The 15266-nt window shown below is 37.6% G+C and overlaps 1 protein-coding gene across 1 annotated transcript in view; it reads right to left on the bottom strand.

Annotated features, from left to right (window-relative positions):
• LOC142161431 (protein NDNF-like) overlaps positions 1-10404 on the bottom strand; it is a 29326-nt gene extending 18922 nt beyond the window's left edge. The window contains exons 1-2 of the mRNA XM_075217034.1: positions 10057-10404; positions 6830-7013 (exon numbers count right to left, since the gene is read on the bottom strand). Of these exons, the coding sequence (XP_075073135.1) occupies positions 6830-7013; positions 10057-10066 (194 nt within the window). The 5' untranslated portion in view covers positions 10067-10404. The remainder of the gene's footprint in view (positions 1-6829; positions 7014-10056) is intronic.
• Positions 10405-15266: the final 4862 nt, after the last annotated feature.

The raw sequence follows: 15266 nt of genomic DNA, 5'->3' as shown, positions 1-15266 counted from the left end.
CTTGACCTCCACATTTCATGTGCCCCCACCCCTTTTTTTATTTTTATTTTCTTGCCCCTTCTTTTCAGGTGCCAGACATGCTTTAACAGGGAGTGTGTGCATCCCTACTAACACACTGAGACTTCTGCGGGACCCTCTCCTCTAGGCCATGCTGTGCCTACTCCCAGGCCACACCACTGCCTACCTTCCCCTCACCCTCTGCTGGCAAGTGAGCTGGGAGCACGCAACATCTCTATCACTCTCCACTTGCCAGCACTATGACACATGTGGCATCCCCTTCCCCGGTGTAGGTTGTGGTAGAGGATGACAGGCCTACGGCCCCCCAGTTTCTGCCCCCCTCCTCTCTGCCACCCACGATGCAGTCTCATCCCTACACTGCAAGTGCTTTAGATGTCTTGCCCCCACCTGCTATTGCTGTTACTGCAGCATTGCTATGTCTCTGCATAAGGGATTCTTTTTCTCATTCCTCCCTGCAAAAGCCTGCTGCTGGAACTTCCACGGCTGCTGTCTCCCCCATTTCCCCTGCATTTAGTACCCAGTTGATGGGCGTCCCCTCCCAGTGGACTGGAGCCTCCATTTTGTCCCTGCCTCTGCCCCCCCCCCCACAGACTCATCTCCCTTCTCCCCTACTCTCCTTAGTCCTGGGTTATCTTGTCCTGCCCCTGCACCCCCTTTATTTTCCTTGCATCAGCCACTGCAGGCCCCCTCTGTTGTCTTGCTTCCATTCTTCCCCTGCCCCTGATGACCTTCCCACAGTGCTTTTGCCCACCTCCACCCTGCCACGGCCTCACTTGGGGGATAATGATATACCGGGTATCACTAAGTATCACGTGGGTATACCGTCCTCCCATGTGATACTTGGTCACCCTTCACCACCCACTTCTGACTTCCCTCAGGTGGAATCTGATGGCATAGTCCCCCCTATCACTGCGGCCATCCCCAGTTTTGACTGGGACAGCCTGTCCTGCTTGATGGGCAGCTCGTCCCCTCCCATCGCACCCCCCATTTTCTGTCATGTTACCCGTCCCTTCCACCCTGTCTTCAGTCCATGGTTATTACCCAATTGCGATGGGTTTTACACCCTCCCAATCGGCCTCGCCCTATTCTGTTGGTTGTGCTGTCTCAGCATTTCCTGGCTGGCTATGGAGTTTTGCTGGCTGCCGACATGTCCTCTGTGGTCTCTTATTTAGTTCCTGGTGTGTCTGCTTCTGGGACTGACCCACTCCAAATTGGTCTTCCGGTCTCAGCCCCTGTTGCCCTTTGCACCCATGATATGATGACTTCTCTGTTGCCGCATCCCTTAGTGTCTTGGTGTGGTCTGGGAGTCGCGGTTGGGAACAGAGTCTCATCTCTGCCACCCCGAGGATGGTGCAATCTATGATGAGATTCTCACCTAGCCTCATGGAGCTTTAAAGCCCTAGCTCTTACTAGTCAAATTACCATAACAAATGGATGAATACTTGCTTAGCTTACCAAGCAAAAGATACCAGCCTTTTTGTGAGATCATGTGTGTAGATAAAATTCCTACCAGTTTTCTCTCAGAGAGGGGATGGTTTTCCTATGCACACGGTATATTATGTGGTTGGGACTTCAGAGCCTAGACGGAATAATTATGGGATTGTTCCAAGAGAAGCCAGTGCAAGCTATGAGTACCTCAATGGTTAATTGAACTGACAGTAAGACAAATATGTTGAAAGCCCTGTTGTAGAACTTTGTTCAAATTAGAGATGCTCGGGCTCGGTTTTCTGACAACCGAACCCACCTGAACTTAGGGGATCTGAGTAAGCTCGCGAGCCGGCTCGGTACTTTTGCGCATCCTCGGATCTGTATCAAGGCAAAACATCATTATTGCATTGTCTGATCTCTAGGGTTTTGGATTCCATAAGTACCTGTCTCCCCAGGAGATCCAGCGCCATTGCTCACACAGAAACAGGGGTAGCAGTGTCCTTGTCACTCTCCATTCTCCAGTGCCATTGCTCAGTGCAATTGCTCACAAAAAAATAGGATAGCAGTGTTCTTGTCACTGTCCAGTCTCTAGTGCCACTGCTCAGTGCCATTGCTCATACAGAAACAGGAGGGGTAGCAGTATTCTTGTCACTTGATAAAAATTGACTGGAAATAACTGGAAATTAATGTTAATTAGGTTAATAATAATGTAGGAACAAAACAAATATGGATTTTACAAAAAAAATAGGGATCCAAACCCAAAACACGCGAGGGCAGTTTTGCCAAGACCAAAACCAAAACTAAAAAATGAAGTTAATCCAGATACAAAACCAAAACCAAAACCAAAACATGGGGGTCAGTGAACATCTCTAGTTCAAATCGCAGTGCGAGCTTTTTGTACTGGTCAAATTACTTTGGGACTTATTTAATAATATGATTACTTGGTGAATAGCAACCAATCAGGTGGGATTTTTTCTTCTGATGGGACTAGTCTGCTAGAACCTACTTGGTTTCTATTGCACCAGCACATTTGTGCACGTAGCACCATTCTATCATCATCATCATCATCATCATCATTTATTTATATAGCGCCACTGATTCCGCAGCGCTGTACAGAGAACTCATTCACATCAGTCCCTGCCCCATTGGAGCTTACAGTCTAAATTCCCTAACACACACAGACAGACAGAGAGAGAGAGAGAGAGAGAGAGAGAGAGAGAGAGACTAGGGTCAATTTTGATAGCAGCCAATTAACCTACCAGTATGTTTTTGGAGTGTGGGAGGAAACCGGAGCACCCGGAGGAAACCCACGCAAACATGGGGAGAACATACAAACTCCACACAGATAAGGCCATGGACGGGAATTGAACTCATGACCCCAGTGCTGTGAGGCAGAAGTGCTAACCACTACGCCACCGTGCTGCCCAGCCCATTCTATTAAATGATCCCCTTTGTTCATCTTGGAAACAGGGACTGACAATTAGAGTGTAAGCTTCTTTGGACAAAGGGAATCTGCATTAGAACATGTATATATATACAATTCTGCTCTGTATTTCAAGATAAATTTGTTGAAACTCAATGCAAGTGGAGGATGTCAGACTTGTACACTGTGGTTAGAGAAAAACTGAAAGAATGACATTAAGGAGAATTGTGCATGATGGAAATAAATAGCCGAGATGCTTTAACAAAAGGCACAAAACTTTCAAAGGTAGAATCTGTGCTTGAAAAGTCCCATCTTCAATACCCAAGTCACCGACCAATTTAATAGAGTTCATGTTTAACAAGTCACATTAAAAAAAGAAGTCTGAAATGTTGTTTTAACTTATTTCAACTTAACTCTCTTCTTCCTCCATATTTCACATAGACACTCATCTAATTGCCACCTTGCATATACACATGGTAGATATGTTTTCCTCACAATAAGGCAATGGAACTAATATGATTTATTTAAAAGATTACACCACATACATAAAGATTTTGATTCTATTAGATGATTGTATTAGAGATTTATATACAAGAGAGTTAGTATAAGGCACATGTTACGTTATGATATGATCATGTTAAGTTAAAACGTGGTAGTGTTCATAAATAATATGTATGTCTAGTTTTAAAACTGTAAACCCCAGCGAAACAACCTCACTCAAAAGCATGAAAAGTCATAAACAGAAACCATAATCCCATCCTTTGCTACTTTCACACAATTACAATTACTCTAAAATTATGCTCCGACATTTGATCTGCAGCTTCATGCTTATAGCATACCTTCCAACTGTTAGACTTGCGAAATTGAGCCAAAAATAAGCCCCTTCACAGACCTGCCCAAACCTTGCCCCTTTCCGCACAGAAATGTCCATTGTTGTAAAACTCCACCCACTTTCGTATAATCCTTGCCCCCTTGAGGTCTGATAATCTGGACTGTTAAGCCAAAGTTGAGACACTTGGGAGGTCTTTTCTAGCGATTGTAAATATTTGAACCTTAGTGGGTTTTTTTTTAATGTTTGCGGGCCTCTGCCTCCCATGTATTAATGCGAGTTTGGCTATTAATGCTCTGTGATGAGCCCAGGGAATAATTATTTTACTCCCAGAGGGTGAACTCACTCTGGAATTTCATGTTACTGTGGGGCAAAACCAGCTAGCCCCCCACGTGGGTGACCTAGAGGCAGCATTATTTAGTGGCTCAAAGAATGATCGAGTAACTAGAAGGTCTTCCTTTCAATCCCAGGACATGAACCAGGGGCCATGGACAGAGCTCACAAACATAAATGTGTATGTGTTTTCACATTTCTGGGTTCACTAAACCTTGAACTTGAGAAGAGCAGAGGACCATAGTTCCCCCTCAACAGTAATGGTGGTTGCAATCACTCTGTGACCAATCAGTCAGCTGCAATATGTAGCTGCGTAAATGTAACTCCTGCATCCATGTCTAAATGGGAGTGATAGTGTGTGGGCCTTAAGAGTTACATCCGTGGCAGTGAACGGGTTAACTTTTTTTTTTTCCATAGTGTATTCTGCTATTGGTGGTTCTGTAAACGTTCTTGGTGCAAGCTTGCTTTGTGAATTTAGAATAGTCCTGAAAAATTCTCAGTGGAATTGCTCAGGAAATCTTTTTTCATCTGTAGTACATTTCAAGCATCACCTTGTTGTTTATTTTGTTCATGCTGTGATATACTTCCTTTTCCATCCTCGTTAATGCAGCATGAGGGGATAATGTCTATAGCTGGTGGACATCATAATACTGGTGTCTGTGTACCTCAAACAATGTTTAGTGTTATTACATGTGGATTGAATGTAAAGATGTCTATTATTGCTGTTATATGCTGACATATGATATATACAAGGACCCCTGAAGATAATTCTGATTGATCTAAAAAGAAAACACATCTGAGATTGAAGATACAGCAGGGGAAATTTATTTTGCTTATCATGCTCATGTACTATATAGAGGCAACCATGCCGAAAGCTATTATAAAGCAGAGGAATGTCCATCATTTCTATGGACATAGACCAAACAGTTGAACAGTTTAAAACATATAAACTATGTCACAAAAGACCGACCTCCAGTATGGTGGTACATGAATTTCATCAAACAGGGTTCTGTGTTTTAAAAAATTCTCCCCAGGTGAATGGGTTCCATATTTGCTGGAGAACATTGTTAGTTAGCTATTTTACCTAAATTGTATCATGGTATCAATAATTTAAACATGAAATGCAGATATTTGAGTGAAAAAAAGCTCAGTTCATTCATAACTAATTACCAAGAAGAGTTAATCTGTTTTCTGCTTGATAATTAGCTTAAATATATTATTGAGATGAACATGAGATATTGATCAGCGCCAAAAAAAGTATTTGTATGAGGGTTCCTATATCTGGAATAATTCTCAAGGACATAAATACTGTAAGCATAGAGAGAAATCTATTATGGAGAAGTGACCGGATAAACAAAATTATTTCTTCACATCTGAAAATAAGTCTGTGCCATCAATATCTCACCTAAGTTTTTTAATTAAGGACATTGACTGATATACCATACAATGTAAGCATCTGACCAATAAATTTGGTGCTGATGAGAAAGCAAACATAAAAGGGTTTATGCCAGAGATACCCCTTGTGGGACATAACGTCCAGGATTTCATGTTCTGCAAAGTTATCACTGAAAGCTTTAAAGCATAGTGAGGTGAAGGAACTATCTGTGACTCTTCATTTTTGTCCCTACAAGAATTTGCATGTATTTATTTAAATGTTGAATACTAACCAGGGTGTTATAAATCTTACGGTAAAGAAGATCACATTATTTAGCCCTTTCTGATTTGCACAAGTTTCACAAGGGATAACATTCGTATATGTTCTTTTTTTCTTCACTTAGCAACTTTTACACAATTAATTAAACCCATCAGAGTTCTCCACATTCTTCTGCAACTTGTAACTATTATAGGTATACCAATTATGCGGGCCATTTAGAGTATAACTTGCAAGATGCCCGTTTTCGTATGCCCAAATATGTGTCTCTGCACTTACATTTCATTATCTGTATTTTGAGTGACATGCACCTTAAGGTACAGATGCATCTAAAGCAAATATGTGAATGATCCTGATTCTCCTCTTCAAGTGCCAGGGTCTATAAGTGCAGCTCAAATTACTGGAGCAAGTTGTGCACATGCACAATGTTAATAATCATATGTGAAATGCAAAATTACACTGTCCCAATGTGCTTACATCATGTTTTGCTTTTTTTTGCTTTTTTCCCTGGCATATAGTTCTTGTAATTTTGTACTATGATGGACCCATTTGTGTGTAAACAATTAATATCTGTAAATATGTTTTTTTTATGACTGTAAATAATACTAAAACACTTTAATTTCTCTTTCAGGCAGTAATTTAACTAGTTACATTTCTATACATCTATATTTATTCAAGCACATGTCTATAGCTACGTCCAGGGACCTGCTGCAATAAAAACAATGAGGTTGGATGCACATAATAGGGCTTACTGTTTAATAACTGCCCCAACTACTACTGATAGTCTTAAAATTAGTAGATGCACCACTTATGCATGTGAGTTTAGCACTGCTCACCCAAAACCATCTCTACTTATAGTATATGGTGCATATTTCACTAAAGTTTGGAACTTATGTATATACAAGTTATGGAGTATATTTTACTAAGCTTTGGAGTCCTCAGCAGACCATTGTAAAAATGTGTGTGTGTGTGTGTGTGTGTGTGTGTGTGTGTGTGTTTTGACATATGTGTGTGTTGTTATAATATAACAACATAAAATAATAATAATAATTTTAAACAAAAAGCTATAGCTGAAAATATTTAAATTACAGGCAATTAACTAAAATGATTTGTCTAAAGGACACTTATGCAGGTGAAATTCTCTTACCTTTTTGTAATATCCTTCAACAAGTAGATTGTGGTTTCCCTGCCATCTGGTAGAACAAGCGAGTGATGTGGGTTGAAAAAATTCCTTCTATAGTAGTCAGATGGTGGTATGTTTGAATAGCACATACACCCAAATAGAAGGAAAGTGAGGTAAACACTCCGCAGAAGCCAATATGTTTTTATACCTATTACAAGTGTAAGATAGGTCATGGTTAGCTTTACAGTATTCTTGGAGTCATTACTATATCAACATGGAAATGTTATGCTATTCCAATATTTAAGAGTAGCAAAATACATAGTGTCAATAACCAAAATGCTGCTTTTCTTGCTGTTATTGTAAATTAGTACTTTGTATCTTGTTGGTAGATCTAATGATTGTAATTTATAGTTTATACTTTTGCTTATTTTGATTAACGTACATTCACATCAAAGATTATATGTTATCCAGTCAAATATATTAATCTAAAAAAAGTAAAAGAAAATTATAACGAATAAAAGAAAGGCATGATAAGTGGGAAAAAAGTAAAAAGAAAAACAAATTAAAAATTCATCTTAGCTAAAATGTGTCACATGGGAGCTTTTCATTCCACCTATAACGTGCAGTGTCTAATTACTCCAAATTGAAATAATTAATGTCTAGAAATGGAGAGGATGTGACACAAGCACTTTATTCACTGCAGCAGTTTTTCGAGTGTCCAAAGTGCTTAATACAAATGTGCTCCAATTAAAAGACACAATATTTGAGCAGACCCTGTCACACAGAGCTTTCTATAGCATTTTCAGGGTCCTCCACTCTTTTCGCCCCAATGATTTTGCAGAAACCAACCTAGGCTAGTAGCACTAGAGCTGTTTCACTTTGATTTATTTTGTTTTTATTTTTTATTTTTTTTTACAGGCGGGGCAAGACACGGATTTTGCACCAGATACGTCTAAGTCTGCACAATAGACTTAGATGTACGCTGTTTTACTATGAATGCACACTTCAGACAGGTACATTGTGTGCTTACAAGTTTTACTTATTTCCAAATCTACATGAGTTTTTCCAGCTGTCAAAAAACCCTGTTAGACAGGCATCTGCTCCTTAAAAGTCCTGCTTTTAAATGGCTTGATCCTTATTTGTCCAGGAGGGTCAATACCCACTCACCTAGTCACAAGTGGCTAGTGTAGGAAGTCCCTTGTGATTTACTGAATGGGTATTGACCCTTGCTGTCAATTGAAAACTATATTATTAAGCAGCGAGGCTCCATAAGGAGCCTTTGCATTTGTTTCATAGGGTTTTTTCATTTTCAATTGAACTACATCATGGGGAAAGAAGATTTTGAAGTTTAACAAAGTAGTGAAAGGGGTTTTGGGGTGTTTTTATTTAACTAAAATATTTGTTAACCCTTTGTATGCTTCTTTATTTTTTCTATTATGGCTTTTGTGGAACTACATATTCCATAGTGGCCTCTGCAGCCATGGGCATACTGGTGCTTGTAGTTCCACAAGCTCCGGCTCAAACAGCGAGTGGCTGCCAGGGCTCACTGGGGCGCACTATTACCTTACTAGAGTAAATTAGCCTTTACCAGATTTGGTGAATTGGAAATTGTCATGTAAATCACAAAAAGTGATTTACTTGGTGATTTCTGCAAATTCCCCCTAACTAGATTTCTCCTATCATAGAACTCTATTTCCAGGATGTCTTGAGCAGTTTTCTAACTCTGTACTGCTGCAGACTGGTGAACAGATTAACATTAAAGGGTGCTTATTAATCATATTTAAAAAAACAAATACATAAATCCCCCACAAGGCAATCAAAATCATGTGGAGTGTTCCTTGATGTGAAATTGTCTTTAACTCTGAAAAGTACAATACAACTCTCTCCCCTTTTAAAATTACTGTCCTGTGTCTCATATTTATATATTGTACAGCTTTACAACCATGTTGTGTCATTTGATTAATACTGCACAACTGCACCTGTTACTGCCCCCACCATTGTGTACAGTTTATGTATTTCCTTAACTAGCTGTCAATTTTGCTACACAATTGGGCCACTCAATCAAGCCATAAACAAATTTTTATTTTTATTTATAGGATAATATACTATAGTTCCCCCTATTATATAGGATGGTATAATTTATTGTTGTTTCCATTACTTTCAGAGAAGGTTAGTTGTATATAATATCTGTAGTGTTTTATTTCCCGAAAAATAAATGTGACATAAATGTTCCAAATTAAAATATTTAACTAAATTACAAATTTTTGTACAGTATTTTTCTGAATAGTTACCCATATAATATTGATAAACATTATTTTAAGTACTAGTAGTAATAAAAAAAGTTATTTGATTACGCACTACATTATTAATCACGTATTAATATTGATTTTTTTTAGCAAAGTAACGGTACAGAACTGTATTTAAATGTACTCTGTTTTGGTACCAGAACCCATGAAACATTAATATATAGAAGGTGACAAGGAGTTGCTATTTGAGTTACACCTTGTTCAGTTGAGCAGATAATAAACGTTTAGTAAGAATTTGGTCATGTAGTGTTCCCAAAAGAACCCACCATGAGCAAAACACTGAATACAGCACATATATTCGGATCATTGATCCTGGTGCCTGCATGTCACTGCTGTTCAGATTAAAAGTGAAAGAAGCCACAGGTCAGCCTCATACATACTCAATAACATAAATAGACTGTAGATAGTAAGCTTTGTGAGCAAGGCCCTCTTACAAGTTAATACTCAACCTTTTTTAACTGTGTTTGTTCCCAATTGTAAAACACTGTGAAATATGATGATGCTGTATAAATAATAATAATAATAATAATAATAATTAATATTAATAATTAGTCTGAGCAGTAAAGGCAATCAGCAAATGGAATCAATGATTACAATTGATCTTAATAATTATGCAATATTCAGAGTGGGAATAAATTCTTACTAAACATTCATTAACCGCTATTCTGAACAAGCCCTTAGAATTTATTATCTACTAAGACAGCTGCAGTAAAAAACAATACTTATGTACCAAGTGTCTTAAGCAAATTGGTTTGTTTGATCAATAAGCCATTTTTTTAAGGAGACTTCTTCTTTGGAATGTATATATTAGTTCATATACATAGCCATCTGTGCATGAATGTGATATCCCTGTACTCAGTTAGAACTTATGCAGTCATAACATTAGTACATTTTATATTGCTGCATTAACCACATATCACATTTAATGATAGGAAAAGTACTTACCCCCCATCATCAAATGTTTCCTCTCAGACTTTGCTTCTCTCCTCTTTAAATTAAAGCTCTTTCTCCTTCTAGGAGTAGGTCATATGAAACACTCTCCAAGACACAGACTTTTTTCATGGTGATAACACTGTAATACTCCTTCTGATTGAAAGATGTCTTATTCTAGATATGAAGCTTTGTGTATTGTAGCATGAATGGATTCTGAGATTCATCTGTGGTGTAACTAGGCTCCGTATCCCCTGTTATTTTGTGACTAGCCTGCTCGCCTCTCCACTGTATTAAAGAGTTGGTTGTTGGCAGATTTGCAGATGGATAAGGTTTTGAATGAGAGACAGAGAGGGGGAGAGAGGGGACACCCACTTAACTCTTCTAGAGTCCTGCACAATAGAGAAGGTATCTAGCTTCAAAATATCAATAATCTGGTATTACTGTGGAGTATGACATTGTAGATCATGTTTAATACCCTAGAGTGATGAGATTGACCCCCCTCCCTTCTTTGCAATCTCATTAAAATGTGATATCTAAAAAGGAATGTGCTGGCTGAATACATTCAAGCAAATGGGGGCTGTCAGAAGAGGCGCTTAGAATATATTTACATTACATGGAGTCCTTCAGAATAAAGTGTCCGAACAATTTATGTTTGTGGCAGTTCATAAATTGCCTCATATAAATTATGTAAAGATATGTCATGATAGGTTAACTTTAACCCAGCAGTCAAGAAGTACTGCTCATGTTACGACTAGTGATTGGTTAATTTATGTATGTATGACACTAAATAACAGTCCTAACTTACGACTAGTGATTGGTTAATTTATGTATGTATGGCACTATATAACAGTCCTAATTTTGTAGTTTATGTCATTTGGTGCGTAATGCATTTTGATGTTAAAAATGGTTTTAATTTTTTTCCTCCACTCTTTAGGAAACTATGGATTTATTGATTCCATAAGGAGTACTTTGCAGGTCATGATACCTTTTAGTGAACTGGCATTTGAGTCTTATGATTCATTAAATTGCAAAGGCTTTTTAGTTGATCTTCAAATACTATATGTCACTGAATAATTTGAGTTTCCATCCCCTTAAATGAAAATCATAATACGCTTTATGTTGATACTATGCTGAGGAACACTTTATAACATTTGCTTAATTGTTAAACAGAAGTTCCCAAACTTATGACATTTTACATTAGTCACAGAATTGTATTCATAGGGGAAATAAATGGACACAGATAACAAAACTGGACCTGATTCATCTTCGGACATAAGTCCCGAAATGTGCCATATCTTGTGTGAAATTGCTCTGTGTGTACTCAGAAATGGACTTTATGCCAGTGAAAACAAGTGCATGCAACTCAAGTCCAAATGCAAATGGCTCTTTCAACAGCCTATGATTTGAAGAGCTGAATGGGAAGGGACGGACACTCATAGACAATGTACAGTAAGGGCGTGTCAAGGTTGAACGCAATCAAAGTCATCTGATTCAAGCTCTGGGCATCTGTTAGATATGTATTTTGTTAGCCATATCCCTTCCACGAGGCAAGTGAAAGAATGAATGCGAGAACATGTGTTTGCAAGTAAAAGAAACTGCAAAAATGCATTGTATGTACAGTAGGCATTAAGAACATCCTGATATATATATTTTGTGTAAAGAAAAAAACAAGATAATTTTTTTAAATGTATTTTTTTTATTTATTAATGATTGTAATATTAAAAGTTGTTAATGTATTTAATTTTGGTTTTTTCCCCATGCGTTCTGATGGGACTTTATATTGCGCATGTGCATTGTGCGTATCATGCCAGAGACAAAGGCAGGATTTCTAGAGGAGTTTAAAGAGTGGACATGACAAGAATGACAGAGGCATGGTTACTATTTTAGACAGTGCAAGGCCGATCTTCAGCCCTTCCCACACTCTTCAAATACATGAGCAATGCTGTGTGCACTACTGTTAGTGCACATAGCTTCCCCTTCAGGAGCTGTGAATGAGTGTGACAATATGAAGTGAGACATATCTCCCAACTGTTCTTGCAGTTGAGATAAAGTCCAGAATGAGCAGGATAATTGGGACTGCCCCACTAGACTTAGGACAGTTGGCAAACTGTCTTGCTCTCTCCTACCTGTTCTTGCAGCTTTCACTTCCTGTTGATGGTCGGGTGTTAAGGTCAGTTGTTGCTTGTCTAGAGCCTGGAATGTTGGGGTCCTGTTTGGAAAAAGGGATAGGTACATGACATATGGAAAACCAGCAATAAGTGAACTCTCTAGCCATCTCTGACCACAACTAGCACCAACATTAAGTAAATAGCACCCATGTTTAATAATTAGGTTCCTCTCCCTGCAAACAGCCTGGTATTAAATTAATGGCATTTACATTTTATGAATAGATCTATCCCCCCCATTAAATAAATAGTCCCTGACAATAGTATCCACAATTAATAAAGAAATCTCCTCAAACTTAGCCTCACATTCAACTAATAACTCCCAAATCATCCAAGCAAAAAATATACCCTACAGACGCTAAAAATTACCAAAAAGAATAATCAGCTGGTGCTAGAAAGAGACTCTGCTACTTTTAAATATATATTACAAGCAAAAAAGGGTTGGAAAAAAGCAGCTATATTATTCTTAATAAATTAAATATGAAAAAATGTATAAAGGATGAAGAAACCGACAAAAATGGCAGCAATAAATCCAATAAAACATATGTTTATTAATACATTTCTATTATATATTAAATAAAATCAAACAATTTCTTCAAAGCAATTAAACTTAATGAGATGATTCTATTCTATTAAATACAATAAATAGCCTCACCATCACACCACCAATATATTAAGAGTTCCCACCAACCTTTAAAATATTATCTATCTGGCTCTGTGGTGGAGAGGTAGACTCTTGGCTTCAAATGTGGGACACCATGCATGTCATGTTTACTTGTGTAATTCAATAAGGCAAGAAATAGCACCAAGTGAGACCTAACTGTTGTGCAACAAACTTATTGATATACACTGTATCTGGACACAAAGTAATTTTAAATCACATTATTTAACACAATCAACTGGGAGGCTTTCCAGCAACAGGGCATAACTGGTCAATGAGAGCACCACATGAGTATAAGCTTATCGCATGATGTTTACATCTACTCATATAATGTCCTCTTTGACCAGATACGCCCCGCTGCTAATGAACCTCCCAGTCGATCTAAGAAAATTGAAGAAAATCATTTTGCTTGGGGTTTCTACCCTCATTCACTAATAACTGCAGGGCTCATTTATGAAGGGTATGGCTTGCATGGTCTAGCTCATGTGTATATATGCTGTAGTGCATACTCATTGAGCAAATTCATGGTTCATCTGTGCATCTGTGCACAATCATTTTAATTTGAATTTATACACAGTATAGCAAAAATTGGCGCACAGATTGCAAATACTGTTTTATGATGTCACAAGAGAACTTGTGGGTCTTTTGCTCTATGCAGCTGGCTCATATATTGTTTTCTAATAATTCAGTTGTTGATATTGCTATTTCTACAAAAAAACATTGTATAAAAAGATCCTTCTTTCACAATCGAACAATTGAGCAATGTTTTGCAGATTTACATGCTCTCTTAAGGTCCTAAACACAAGATAAATCGGTGCTTTTATAAGGCCTTAATGGCACCAAAACTACACTATGAATAAGCCAATCAGTTATCAGGCGTGTGTCATAGAGGATTTGCCAGTTATAAACTCAGATCTCATCATGTGGCCATCTGTCCACTGAAACCCACTGCATCCATGTTCATAATGTACGTCAAACTTCAATCCTCAATACCTGCTGTACAACAAATGTGAAAATTTTAGTATGTAAATATTTTAAATAGCTCTAACAGTATATCAGAAGTAACTGTATGAAGTAATGTAACCAGGTAGATATGAGTGAAATTTTCAAAGCCCTTCTTTTTTGGGTTGTGAAATTTCAAACATTACTCCAATAGAATTTGGCTCTATGAGTTCTGCATCTAATTCTCTCTATCATTTTTGTTTTCTCCTGGAATTCCAGAATTTTAGGTCCCTTTGGACTTCCCCTATCATTTTTGTTCCACCTAGATTTCTCCTTTTTGACACCCTTCTTTATTTATTAACCACACCACGGAGCAGAATGACACTTTCAACCCAGCTCTGTTTATAGGCTATAGATTGTACAAAAAGCAAAATTTACAATAAAGTTCTTCCACCTTTTAATTCAATTTGCACACCTTCCCTCATCTCTACAGGTAATCAAAGTATAACAACCATGTTAATATTTATAAGCAAAAACAAGTCATGTAAAGCATTTATGTTACAAAGCAAACATTTATCCAAGTTTTGGGGCTTCATAAGCAGAATATTTCCACAAACGGTTTAGCAGACTTCATAAATATAGGTATTTGTGTGTAAATGAAATCTGAAATAAAAAGAAAGGTTTACAGTCCATTGTAAAATGCTTTGACCATGTGTCGCACTAACCATTTTTTTCTAAAATATATTAAATAAAATGTAAGCAAAACATATGTACATGTTGTACCATACTATTACAATGTCATGCAATAATCTACTATTTGGGCATACCTGGTTAATGATTGTGTGATATCAAAGGGTAACAATAATTATCCTCATGGTTTTTTTTTTATTTCAAAAATGCCAAAGACACCCACTTAGACCTGAGGCCTTTTGCAGGATCATCTGGTAACTTGTGTGGTCAGTCAGTGCCTGCATCATTGTATGCATGTAATTGCATAATACTTATAACACATATCAGGTAACTGAGATGGATATTTATTCCTCTTTACAGATGTGTATTACTACTAATGCTCATCATTGGATATTTGTTAACAACTTCTACTATAAAAATTATTCATTCAGCCAGCAGACAATCATTTTGGTTTCCTGATTACACTTGATACATTTCATATCCATCTAAGGTGAATTATTGTTAAATTGAGTCAAATAAATAAAATGCTACATTAATATTAGACTCTAATAAATAAAATGCTACATTAATATTAGACTTAAAATACATTAAAATACTTTCCCAAGCAGCAAGCAATTGTCACCAGTTAGTCTCTGAATTAGGATTAGGTTGAGGGGAAGTTAAGAGTTAGCCAACGTTTGAGGCAATTTAGCAGTAGGATTAGGCTGTAGGAGGAAATTAGTATAGGAGCAAGGAGTGGTTAAGATTACACATTTGGAGATGAC

Source organism: Mixophyes fleayi, chromosome 6, assembly GCF_038048845.1.
Source record: "Mixophyes fleayi isolate aMixFle1 chromosome 6, aMixFle1.hap1, whole genome shotgun sequence".
Lineage (NCBI taxonomy): Eukaryota > Metazoa > Chordata > Amphibia > Anura > Limnodynastidae > Mixophyes > Mixophyes fleayi.
The sequence above is the reverse complement of the archived record's forward strand: the minus strand, read 5'-3'. Positions and strand labels throughout refer to the sequence as shown.